The 13,422-nt window shown below is 40.5% G+C and overlaps 2 protein-coding genes across 2 annotated transcripts; one reads left to right on the top strand and one right to left on the bottom strand.

Annotated features, from left to right (window-relative positions):
• Positions 1 to 498: 498 nt before the first annotated feature.
• LOC117412119 (cis-aconitate decarboxylase-like) lies at positions 499 to 4,405 on the bottom strand. Its single transcript, XM_034917080.2, has 6 exons — positions 4,274 to 4,405; positions 4,047 to 4,107; positions 3,656 to 3,843; positions 3,303 to 3,395; positions 2,354 to 2,559; positions 499 to 2,011 (listed from the first exon to the last, which is right to left on the bottom strand). The coding sequence occupies exons 1-6, from the start codon at positions 4,289 to 4,291 to the stop codon at positions 1,087 to 1,089; spliced, it is 1,491 nt and encodes a 496-aa protein (XP_034772971.2). The 5' UTR covers positions 4,292 to 4,405; the 3' UTR covers positions 499 to 1,086.
• Positions 4,406 to 4,522: 117 nt separating this feature from the next.
• Positions 4,523 to 12,336, top strand: LOC117412297 (uncharacterized). Its single transcript, XM_058989223.1, has 11 exons — positions 4,523 to 4,667; positions 6,207 to 6,381; positions 6,750 to 8,216; positions 8,610 to 8,702; positions 8,834 to 8,938; positions 9,375 to 9,484; positions 9,678 to 9,875; positions 10,013 to 10,175; positions 10,746 to 10,911; positions 11,207 to 11,301; positions 11,403 to 12,336. Exons 2-11 carry the CDS (start codon positions 6,225 to 6,227, stop codon positions 11,486 to 11,488), a joined length of 2,640 nt encoding a protein of 879 aa, XP_058845206.1. The 5' UTR covers positions 4,523 to 4,667; positions 6,207 to 6,224; the 3' UTR covers positions 11,489 to 12,336.
• The last annotated feature ends 1,086 nt before the right edge of the window (positions 12,337 to 13,422 follow it).

Consider the following 13,422-nt stretch of genomic DNA (forward strand, 5'->3'; position numbering starts at 1 on the left):
CTTGCTCTGTTTATAGGAGTGCTGGGTACCGTTTGTTCAATTGCAACCTCTTGTTGAAATCAGCTGTGGTCAATAAAGTGAACGAGGCCTGTTTTCCTTGCCAGGAGAGAACAGGAGAGGAGTAGACCTGCATTCGTGTGGAAGTACCTCATGAAACCCAACAAGTATTCTCTTTCTTTTAAACTGAGACTGTTTCCAATAACAAATAATGTTTGTCATATATTTTTAACTTTTATTGTGCTGCCCCCAATGCCAAATGAGAACAGAAATAGAAGGTAAAGAAAATGAAATAACCATTGTTTCCGATTAATAGTTCTCTTGTAGATTGTATCAGTATGCTATGATATTTGGTTATAAAATGGCATGGATGGTTTCTTTAACCTAATGTAGGACATTTCTCATTGTAGTCTCACACTGCAGTTTGTCTATTGATGTAATTTGAAGGAGCGGAAAGTAAATGTACTCTTGCATGGGCAATTGATTTCAAAAGAGAACACATCATTTTACCAATTTATTATCTGCAGTATATACAATATCACTTAACAATGAAAGTACTGTATTATTGTACACCTTAAACACTGTAAACTAATAATCTTTTTCAATTAAATAAAATATAAACACCAAAACAATTACAATTGTTTCATTTGTATTATATTTGCACACTTGGGGCATTACATTGATTTCACATTTGATGATTTAATTGATTGAATTGACAGATGATATCTTCCAAACTAGTGACCTGTTACACAAATCAACAGTATTGCAATTCCGATGCAAAAGTCTGAAATTACACACAATAAATATTTGTAAAAGATCAAATAAAATAACAAGAATTCAATAAATAGAGCAATAGTGAGATTCACAGTGCTATCAGAATTGAGAGTATATACATTACATAATCCATGTGAACTGTGCTTTACTTACAATTGAGTATGACTGGTAAATTATGCACTATATAACAACAACAACAACAACAACAACAACAACAACAATACTAATAATAATAATACATTAAAACAAAACACAAATGGCATAAAGATATTGTTTTCTTCAAGTGTACGTCATCAAAGGATGTCATGAAGCCCTTCACTCCAGGTGCATGGTGAGGTGGGAGCAGTCCTGCATGTCTTCTATGTTCTCCACGGCATCAATGATGGCCTCCACTCTCTCTCCTGGCAGGACTGCTCCAGCGTTGGCCCGGAACTTTTTCAGCAGACTGTCACGACTCAGTGGCTTCCTCCAGTGTCCATAAAAGGTGTCGCAACGACCCTTCAAGACATCGCCCGTTGTGAGGGTCACCAGCACCTCTGCGTACATCTTATTGAAATTGGCAGGGTTGTCCTGGGGGTGCTCGACCTGTACTCTGCTCAGGAGGCTGAGCAGCTCAGGACGGTCCAGGAAGGCTGGGCTGAAGGATTGTACACTGACCTCGCCGTCCAGCAGAGCAGTGCAGGCGTTGAACTGGAAGGAGTGTCGGGCCTGGTGCTCGGATTCAGGGAAGGGCCGGTTGATATATTTGGAGAGGGGGATTCTCAGTAGGATGTTCTGGATCATAGAGGGGTGGAACCCCCCTACGGTGTTGACCAAAAGCTCCCGTGCTGAGCATGCTGCGTCTGCCACCCAGTGCATCCCCAGGTGTGCAGGGAAGCGCTTGAAGGCTATGTCCTGGTCCTCCAGCAGGAAGCGGGGATCCTGTTCCACCGGGGAGGGCAGAGCCTGAGGCAGGTAGTCGTTGTAGAAGGCACTAAAGCCAGCGCAGCCTGGGGTCGAGTCCAGGATCAGTGTGCTGGCCTCCAGGCCCCGGGATGCCAGCAGTGCCGCCTCCAGACCAAGTCGGGCTGCGTTCCCAATATGAAGAGGCTTGGATTGAGTGGCAGCGTTGGCCATGGGAGCCCCTGCCAGCGAGGCAGCAATCGCCAAGGCGTTTGAGCACTGCGAGCGATCCAGGGAGAGCAGACGGGAGCAGGCAGCAGCACTACCCAGAGGGCCCACTACAGTCGGGGGATGGAACCTGAAGGGAGAAACACTGGCATGACCATCCTGGTAACTGAGAGAGTATTTTACATTATATATGCTTTTAATGGTTTTAAAATTCTGATTTAAAAACAACCTCGGGTAGACAAACGTTTCTTATCATGCCTTCTAAAAAAACATGTTATTTTGCTAGGAAAGTGTAATAATTTCCAATAAAAACAACATAATCACTGTGAGGCTAAAAAACCACTGAAAAACAGATTAAGATTTGCTTTCAAATTCAAACACGGTCTCATTCATGCTGGAAGAATATTGGCACACTTCCTTCTTGGCAGCACTACAGTATTGTGCCAAGTTTGTTCGGCAGCAGTCTCCTCACCTGTTGGGGATGTTTTGGGCTTCGTTGGAGAACCTCATGAGCCGACCCTGAATCTCAATGCCCACGTTGAAGGCTAGCAGGAGGTCCATCCCACTGGGCTTGGCGTTGCCAGGTAACATCTGAGCAATAGCGAGCAGGGCAGGAAGGACTGCCCCTGAGGGGTGGGTGGCTGGGTGCCAGGTATCATCGAAATCCATTGAATGGACCTGCAAAGAAGAACGTGCGGGCACAGTAAGCACCTGGTACAGTGTGATCTCCACTGACATCCCTGACTGTGAGGAAGCCTGGCAGTGCCCCATCTTTCTACAAAAGAAACCTCAAGGACATGAATACAAACCTGAGCTTTCACTTTTCAAAAAAAAACAAAAAAACAACAGGATAAATGGAATGTGTCCTGAATACAGTCACTCCCTGATGGGCAAATATCCAGTATAATGAACAAATTAAATTATTTAAGTATTATATTTAAACAATTAAGGCATTACATTGGTTTTAATTTTCTGCATTATGAAAATGTTTGGCCTCAGATCTCAGAAGTTTTTCTCCTTTGACTTTCTCATAGAACTACTCCTTAATCATCTGCTAAGTAACCTGTAAAGTGCTCTTGTTTGCTTTTCTCAAACAATTACTTAAAACTAGAGATAAAACAAACGTTTAAACTATTTTATGTTGAAATAATAACACATCATCTCTTACAGGATCTACTGATTTGTGTATGTACGGTATATACTAACATTTTGGAATGCTGTATTTCAAGAGGTGTTTTCACGGAAATTAGTTGCAGGCAGTGTAATGAGGAAATGACCAGCCACAGACATGAGCTGCAGAGCTCGTCAGCTGCTAGAATGTGCTCATTTCATGGACTACATTTTTACAATTTGAAAGGGCTGAGCACTGTGTAAACAAACCTGACATTAAAATATGCCAGCCAACAAATACACTGACTTACCGCAACTCCATTGACAAAGGCTGCCAGACTTGGAGAGAGTCTTGTGTGCCTTCGACCAAAGACTGAACTGGTGTAATCTGGAGCATACATTTGCTGCAAAGAGAGTTAATCACAGATCATTATAGGGTCTCAATGTTCTTTAAGACGGAAACAAGCAAGTTAAATTCTTGATTATCATCACCCTGGTTTGACAATGCAAACCTCAACTGGAACGGTGACTGTTCAAAGAAACTTTTAAAAAATGGGGTAAGTACTGAAGGAATGGTTGATATTAAAATTGTACAGCCAGGGCCCACTTCTTTGGCCATTATTTTAGGACCATAGCCCAGTGTAAGCCTCAGCTGAAGGATTACCTGGCAGTGCTGCAGAGCCAGCTCAAAGACATGGGAGCTGCTTCCCAGCAGCCCCACCCCGATGCTGTCCAGGATCATCCTCTTACTGCGGTGCAGCACAGTGTCTGACAGCTGGCCTGGGTGCACCAAGTGGATGAACCCTCCAAAACTGCTGGTGATTGTCTCCTCTGGGGCAGGTCTTTCTTGCACTGCAGGACAACAAACAGCAGATCAGTCTCTGCCTGTGCTTCACTTTAGTATTCAGAGCATCAACTCTACAATAATGCACTAAAATAACAACACTTAAAGACAACTGGGTCCATTGAATTGGTGATGGTATGAAATCCTTAAAATTAACGTTATTTACACCGTTTTTTTTTTTTAATTAAATAGCTTTTTAAAAAATGTTTACCTTCAACTGCAGATTTATGTAGAAGTCGCAGGCAGGAAAAGTGCCTTGAGGTTCTCTGAAACTAATTCAAAAAGGGAAAAAAATGAAATAAAATCAATATGATATATGACAGAAAATACTACTACGACTACTATGACTACTACTACTACTACTACTACTAATAATAATAATAATAAAATAAAAAATAAAAATGCATACATTTCTAAGAGTTTCAGCGCAATAATTACCTTGAGTGCTGAGAGCATGATGGTGTTCAGTAGATTGCTGTGTACAACAAAGTTCTGTCACTGAGCTGATATTTTGCTGTGGTTCCATCCTCTCTTTATATTCTTTCATACCTGGATGCTGATTGTCCTCCAGGTTCCAAAACCCCTCCTTCTTTTAGTGAAACTATTCAACTAATTGGGGGGATTTTTCTAATTTGACCAGGAAATGGGTTATGTATTGACCAAGAAGGGGTCTGGAATGTTGGGGAATAACCCTCTTTCTGTTCTGGGAGGACACTTACTGAGAACTTGGCACTGGGAGACTACTCCCCTGCTTGAGAGAGAGGTTCTATAAAAAATAAACTCTCACCTCCTAAAGTTCACACTGCAGCTGAAGAGACACCTTGTTGGCCAGGTACTGTAATACCAATCTTGTTTCATATTTTTACAGTTAGACAAATGCTTGTTTGATTATATAGAAAATATTTAAATGTATTTGTTTTATGTAAATTATGTTATATAGTGTGTGATCATTTTTTGTATTATTAAAAATACCAACTGTATTTTAGTTAACTAGTAGAAATGTAGATTATTATAAAACATATATATCAAATACTGCATGCATTGGGGGCGCCCATCCTCATGAGTGTGATAATAATTATTATCACATACCATACAGTATATAATAAAGGAAACACAAAGACTGCGCAGAATATTTCCTTTACAAACACTAAAGATAAATAGATCAAAATGGCAAGCTTTTTCATAAACCAGTATAATAAATGTATTACGTTTTTACGTGAACAAACAGTTAAGTTTACAAAGTATATATACAGTGTGGGTAATATATTTCATTAAAAAAAAAGATATATATCATTATAATCATTTGCATTCATAGAATATCTACATGATTACCTGACATATGCTTTCATTAGTCACCATACTATATTGAACTATACTGTACTGAACAAGTATGCTTAAGACTTAAATAAAATGCCTCTGTCACAAACTGGCACTGTGGAAAATAGGTTGTGTTTTTGAAAAGACCACTTAGTTCAGTTTACTATTGACACAGATTATATTACCCACAATTTAATAAAAACATGTATTTATTTATTTGTTTGTTTGTTTGTTTGTTTGTTTGTTTATTTATGTAGTTTGTGTATATGTATATACAAATAATGGGGTGGATATCCCTTTTTTCTCTTAGTACATGGTTATGCAGTTTCATTTGTATGCTTTATGGTGCATTAAGTTGGTACTGGTATTGCTAACTGTTCCTTGGCTGGCAGGCAGACAGATCACTGATAGCTAGATTCAGGAATTTCCTCATGCATGTCGACACTCCTGGGTGTTGTGTTCAAGCCTTTTCTTCTTTTTCAATAGCATTGTGTATCAGTCATGCTTGTTTAAGGAAGTAGTTTGACTCTGATTTTGCGATCAGCTGTACAGTGTTTACCATAAAAATCAGTCAGATGTGCATATGAACTCCAAATCACTTTAAAGGAAAAGCAGAAAATAAACATTTTGGTGTATCCATTTAAGTTGTTTATCTGGGCAGTACCAGATATCTAAATGGAACAACATTACTGAAATGCCAGTTTCTCGGGTTTGTTGTTGCTGAAAGATGCTGAGCTCCAGTCGAGCTGACAGGCTGTGATTGGCTGATTTGGCAGTTGTGGGTACAGACTGGTTGCTTTCATCGCTACAAAGTATTGATTGGCTGTTTGTGGTGGATAATATAATAAATGTGTACCAATTGTGTCTTTGTTTGGTATTTGCTGTCCAATAGAACTGAGCATTCATTACGGCAAGTCAAAATGAAAAGCCGGCTCTTGCACTGATTGATTTTAAGTTTGATTCACAGTTGATGCTGTGACGTTCCAGTGGGCACCGTCTCATAGAAGCCTGCTAGGGTTGGCTGAGTGTACTCAATGGTTTTCTAATTTGACAGAGTTTTGACGTTAAGAAGATGGCGAGTGCAGATGAATTTGCGGCCATGTTCTATGGAGAGCCGGGGGTCCTGGGCCTCCTGGCCAATGGAATCAGTGCTTTCCTCGTTCTTCTGCAGAACTTCAACGGAGCACAGACTGGTGTACCATCCCAGGGAGTGGAGCACATTCTGGCTGGTAAAAACACAATCTATCTGTGTCTTAGGCAAAAAAGGATTCCATGTTCTCTAAACACCAATTCATCCTGTACTGATTTCTTCTATGATATTTAAGATGTTTCTTAATATTGTATTACTCTTATATGCTTCAATACAGTCTTACAGACCATGAGTGTAAGGCTGAGGTGCAGCAAATAAAGTTGGTATTCTATTAGAAAAACAATATGAACATACAGTGACCCTGTATGCTAATTTTTTAAAAAAGAAAAGAAAGATCTTCAGCACAACAATAATTGGACCTGTAATAGCACAGCTGATAATTACTTTGAAGTTTGTTTGTTAGGTGACCTTGCTGGACTCTGACTTCTACCTATCTACATTTCACAGGTGTTCAACTGATTCTGATTGGGGGGGTAACTCAGCTGTTGGCTGGGCTCCTATCCTTCCGGAAGTATGATCACTTAAGTGGGACATCCTTCATCGCATTTGCTGCTCTCTGGGGCAGTTATGGGTCTACCCGTATAGTCCTGGGTGCCTTTCCACCCTCTATTAACAGCACCAACACCACTGACCAGCTATATCCAGGCAACAGCACTTTTCGAAATACAGAATTGGCTACTCCACCAATCGGTCAGTCTGCTATAGCAGGGCTAATCGCTTACATTTCCATCTCATTTATCCTGTCCTTCTGCTCTGCCACTGTAAACTACATCATGCCTTTTGTCTTTGGGGCCATCACCTTGACCCTGATCTTTGAGGCAGTGGGGCTTGTTGGGGGGTGGGCTCTAGTGGTCTCCGGGGTCCTGGAGCTAGTGATCCTCATGTGTGGGCTTTATGGAGCGGCAGCCTTGCTCCTGAAAGGTGTCACGCAACGTTACATCCTCAAGGGCTTTGGGACCCCCCTTTTTGACGTGCTGCTCCTGGGGACGGCCAATAACAGCAACTCCCAAAAAATAGGGGAAGAAAAGAAGAAGAACACCCAATATGCTGAACCCATGGCACTGGGCTACCTGTGCGACACAATCTCTCCTTTCATCTTTGCCTTCTTCTGCTTTGGCTACCTACCTTCCTTCTTTGTGGGCACTATTTGGGTCACTATCAACGCTTTCTCCCAGCTTTTCTCCAGTTACTATGCCTACCTCCGAAAAGACGTCTACCACACAACCAAGTTTTGTCTGCACAGCACCTACTGGCTGGTGAAATCATGGGAGGAGTTTGTGCTGTCAGTTCTCATCGACAGAGAGGGAGCGGTCAGCGGGCGAGAAAGGATGGTTGGTGACTGGTTCTTCCTAGCGACCGCCATTGTTCTCTGCTTGATGTCACTCAACATGGATGTGCTAGAGGTGGCCCATAACTTGCTATTCCTCCTGCTCACGGTATCCACAATCTCCCAGATCCCACTGGGGGGCTACTACATCTTCTTTGGGGTGATCTGCAGCTTGTTCACAGCCCTGTCTCTCTACGGTACCTTTGCCCGACTCATCAATTCCATAGGGGAGAAGACCTTGATCCCTGTTGGGGTGCAGCCACTATCCACAGAGAAGCTCCAGGATGTCCTGGGACTCATCAAACGGTGCTGGGTGAAACCCCAAGACCTCCCTCGCAGCACCGTTACACAGCTACCTGATGCCCTTTTCTACGTGACCAATGGCATAGCTGCCCTCTCTGCCATCCACAGCCAGGACGTGCACTCCACCTTCCTCCATCTCACCATCCCCTGGGTACTGATCCCTGGAGCAATCATCCAGGTTTACGTGAGCCGACTGGGCATCCAGAAGGGAAGGCGCTTTGGGCCCATTATCCCATCCTGCTATGCTGCCATCTGGGCTACCTGGACCTGGTATCGGTTTGCAGGTATGTTTTAATAAGGGGAAAAGGCAATGCCAGTTGTCTTTTTAAGTAAATTCACATGATAACTTTACAGTGATCGACCAATTTGTTTTAATAAACCCCTGTTATAGGCAACAGTCATGTCAGTGGAAGTGCAACCTGTTTTAATTAAATAAAGTGGTTGAGGAAGTATATAGGTGTTGAAAGTAATACATAAAAGATGTGTGTCCCTGTTGTAAAAAAGAGTAGCTCTGTTTGACTGCACACATGATATAAGGATTCTAGAACAAGCTAAACACTTTCTATTTGTGAAATCCCCCTGAGGATGTCCATGACTGTCCTGCACCTAATTCATGATTTTCTTAGTTGGGAATGTCTTGCTTTTAAAATTAGTAAAATAATGTCTTTATTTTGTAGGTGTGTTACTTGGCATTTCTACTGATTTTGCTGGTGGATTCACAGCTGGGGCTGTAGCATTCTTGGTACTTAATGGCTTCCTAATGCTTATAGGTAAGTAATTTTAATGGAATTGGATCTTCGTCTAACATTTAGGGGTTTGTTTAGTTGGAGTGAAAAGTGTCAGAGTAAATGGATGGAAAATATTAATGTGTGTTGCTGTGTGTTTTCCTCTCTTTCTCAAGGTGCCTATGTAAATGTTGTGCTGCTGTTGCTGACTCTTGTCATGGAGGTGATTGTGGTGTGTTTCCTGCTCTCCACACTGGGCAGACTGCCTTACCAACTGGAAAGTAAGAGTCTCCCCTTCTCCTTCCCCAAAGTCAAACCTGGAGCAAAGATTAACAGCAACTTGTTATTTAAACAATTTGAATTAGGAAGGTAGACCTATATCACCCGAACACCACACATAATGGCTAATAATTTATCCTTAATGAAAACATATTCTGTGTTTGGATTGGCAATCAAACAGGTTAAGTTCTTGACTAAATGTTTTCCTTAGACTAGAGTATTCATCTTTGGCTTTTGATTGAACTGAACTCAACAGATCCTAGAATTTTGGTTCACCCACAGTTCACGCATGGCAATCTCTCCTGTTTCTCCCCAATGTTACCATTGTTGGGTCTGTTTTGTTACACACATGCACTACCTCTATGGAGCCTGCCTGTAGACTCCAGTACATTTTCTTTCCAAGGATGGTGATAAAACTAAGTTGGTTTTCCATTACAGTTGCGATGCTGGCCATCTTCTCTTTGATCTGTTTGTATGGTACTCTGGCCTCCCTTGCAAATTCCATCTTCAGAAAGGAGCTGCTGCCTCTCGGGCCCCCATTGCTGAAGGTAAAGTTGTCATCCAGCTATATCGGAATTAGTTTTAAAATAATGTTTTTTTTTCAAAATAATAAAGATTTTTAATAGATCCTTAAACTAAGGTATGTCCACGAAGCCTTTGAATTCCCAGTGGTCATTACAAAAGTGCTGAAGTGGATTGTTGTAGATTTGAGCATGCTTTTAAATGCACTCTTTCTTATAGGCTACACAGGAAAAAGCTGACAAAACTCCCCCTCCTCCTCCTTGTTCCATCGCCACCTCAAGAAAGACCAGTGGGCTGCTGAGCATCTCAAAACTCCTGGATGCTGGTGGGGTCTGTGGTATTCCCACTGATACTGTGTACGCATTGGCAGCATCCTGCAAACACCCACAGGCTATAGAGAAGATCTACAATATCAAGGTATGGACTGGCGTATTTATGTGTTTGTTTGTCTGTGCTGTACAAAATAAGCACTCAAGAGTTCTTTTGCATGGAGGCAGGAGTAGAGTCACTTTCCAGAGCCATGCTCTCAGCTCACACTTCTGTCCCTCTTTCAGGATCGCCCACAGGAGAAGCCCATCTGTATCTGCATCTCCAACTTGGAGCAGCTGTCAACTGCCAAGCCCCCCTTCAGCCCCCTGCTCTGGGAGTTCATGAGGAACGTCTACCCAGGAGGCATCAGCTGCATTGTCAAGAAGGGCGAGTGGCTCAATAGGCTAGGTGAGTTCAGACAGGCTCTTCCATCTAAAGGAAATGATCCCTGCCACCGTACAGGCAGTTAGGTCAGCTACCGTTTGTATGTATATAGGATTTTACACAGTACATTTTTGTTATTTAGTTGTATTACTGATATTACTGGCAAATGGAAAAAAAAAACTTAAGTGTAATATGAACTATTTAAACACCTGTTAATTTAATGAAAGTACTTTAAAACTCCTGTTGAAAGTTTAGTTGTATGTTTCTAGTTTTGTAACATTAATAGATGTTTTTGTCCTTCCAAAAATTGGAATGTATAATTTAGAGAAAAAAGCGAGGTCTGTGTTTCAAATCCTGGCAGTCATCACTGCATTGGTCTAATAGTTTATGGGTGTTATGGCAATTTCTGTGTAAAACCACAGGTGACTTCACTCTCCCTTTTATAGCACTGCTACATCTGTTGACTCTTTTACTCATATGGAAGGCTATCATTTGTTTCCTTTAAGAAAATCCAAAAACCTGTGTGAGTTTAGTTTGTAAGAGAGGCTCTGTCCAAAGACCCACGCTCACAGCCTTCTCTTGGTTCTGGTTTAGGAGTCGGGGCAGCCTATGACAGAGTGGGGACTAAAGAAAGCATCATGATCAGAGTCCCTGACCACACAGTGACCGCCCATCTGTGCAATATGACTGGACCACTGGCCATCACTTCAGCCAATCCAAGTGGAGAGCCTGATAGCACACACCATGACATGGTGATAACGTAAGTATTTGTGCTGTATGCTAATGACCAGGTGACAGCCACAACAGCAGCCGTTAAGGAAGATTCATTTCTATTCTAATTGTTAGATACTATATTCATGGCAGTGTGAGGTTGGTCCTAATTATTGAGCGTCTACTGGGTACTAATGGGAAAAAAGTGTTGTATCATGGATACATAATATTGCATGTTAGAATAATATTTACCTGCATTAAAGAACCTACTGGGCTAGTGTAGGAAAGCTAATATTTTATAGTCACTGTTATAAATGCTATAATTTCCTTTTTGTTTCCCACAGGCGTCTCGGGCACAAAATCAGTGGGGTTCTGTGTGACGGAGAATCAAATGAAGCGGTCGGTTCCACTGTGGTCAACTGTTTGAAGATAGATGAAGGTATTTCCTTGATATTTTTCCTGTTCCCTTTTGTTTAAGGCAGCCTGGACTGAGAGCTTTTTTTACTGAACACTGTTACTCAGTTTTATTTTCTCTTTCAGGTACAATCACTATTATACGAGAAGGCTGTTTTCCTGCTGCCCAAGTTAGACACATTTTTGAAAAAGTCAAAAATTCCATGGAGTAAAGACAAGGAACACTCACTACAAATAACATTAACGTAGTGAATCACCTCTCAGGATGTGAGAAGTGTACTAGCTGGTGAAAATGTGAGCAGTGATCTTCAATTATGATGTAGTGACATCACTAGGATAATAAATTATTATTATAGTATTTATAATTATAAAAACTGTGCCATTTAATTTATTCTTAAACTTGTTTCTGTGAAGACTGGCAACATTTACTCCTGAAATGAAGATTTCAAATTTTACAGTCCACATTTGTGAATAATGCATATATTAATAAAGTTAATAAACATTTTGTGTGTGCATATATTTAAAACACTTTGATGGTAAATTATAATACAATTTGTGTATGCTATGTACTTTATGTAATTATATTTGTTATAGGTTTGTATTTATAAACTAATAAAACAAATCAAATAATTTGGTGAATCTTACCCCTGAATGCTATTTGCTATGATTGTCTCAAAATCCTGGATATAAAAGAACTGGTCAAGCAATTAAATGCATAGTATAGGCATTAGAAAAACATGGTTGTTAAAAGTGTTAAAAAGTGTTAAAAATTATATTTGTCGGGGTGACATTTCTGTTTTGTATCTGCTGTGAATTTCCTTCCTTAAACATGTACTGTTTTATTTCATAAGACATTTTTAATACTGTGTATATATGTATATAGATATTTTTTTTTCTATTCTTATAAAGTATACTATGTCTAGGAAGAAGTGACTGGATTTTGAATCTGTAATTAATCCTTGTTAAAACTGTATAAACTGTTCAATGTCTTATAATTACAACATTTATTCTGTGATTGTCCTTATCAATGACCATCAATAAAGTATAATTAAGACTCAAATGACTAATACTTGAAACTTAACAAGATTACATTTATTTAATTTCCAAAGCACAACTTACATGTATTAAACTTCCATTACATTTAGTTGCAGCATCCAACAGCAGATTTAAGATAATGGCCAGGTTACCTGTTTTCTGCTGGGAGGTGATGGTATATGATTCCTTCACATGGTGGATAGGAGATCTGGAGATGTTGGATTCATCTTGGGATGTCTCACTACCCTTATATCTATACTGAAAACATGTTTAAAAATAAGATGAGGCCCCTTAACTATTTCCTTTTAGCTTTTCTCATGAAACTGGTCATAAACCAATTTCTGTCAAACAAGTCAATATGTTTATATCCCAGCCATCACCTTACAATATATACCATAGGTTAACTATCGGTCAGTGCATATATATTCTCCTGCCAAAGCTTGATATAATACATCTGCCGAAGCCTGAACGCATCTTTGGTACACTCAGGCATTTCCCCTTGACATTTTTACTTTCTATACATAGTTCACTGAGGACATCATTAAAACTCCCTCTGTGTGTTATCTGTATTTGAGACTTGAGTTTTACAGCAACTCAGACTTTCTTAATTGGTTAAACTCAAATCGGTCTCTTACTCACCTTTCATCACAGACAGTTCTAGGTGTATCGACAGACAGCTGAGAAAAAGTCAACTTTTCATTATAACTAAGGACAGTAGATCTAAATCATTAAACCAGTCAATTACACAGTACAGCAGTCTAGTCTAGTACAGCTCCAAATTATGCTGTATTGCTAAGCAGGCGCGCAGCTTGATAAAAGGAAAGTAATTCTGAATTCAGCTGTTTAATTTAGGTTTGGAACATACTAAATACAAACAAAAAGGTTTGGGATGAAACCTGAACTAGGATCGGTACAGTGATATCTTTCACTATTAAAAGTTAGAAGTATCAAACCCCTGAGAATTACCCCTGAGAAGTACAGCCCAACCCCACCACCGCATGACCCAGTACATCACAACCCCACCACTGCGTGACCCAATACAGCGAGACACCTTTACAGCGACAGACCTCCATCATGAGCCCCGTTACACCGCATCACTGCGCACAACTTT

This window comes from Acipenser ruthenus, chromosome 16, assembly GCF_902713425.1.
Source record: "Acipenser ruthenus chromosome 16, fAciRut3.2 maternal haplotype, whole genome shotgun sequence".
NCBI lineage: Eukaryota > Metazoa > Chordata > Actinopteri > Acipenseriformes > Acipenseridae > Acipenser > Acipenser ruthenus.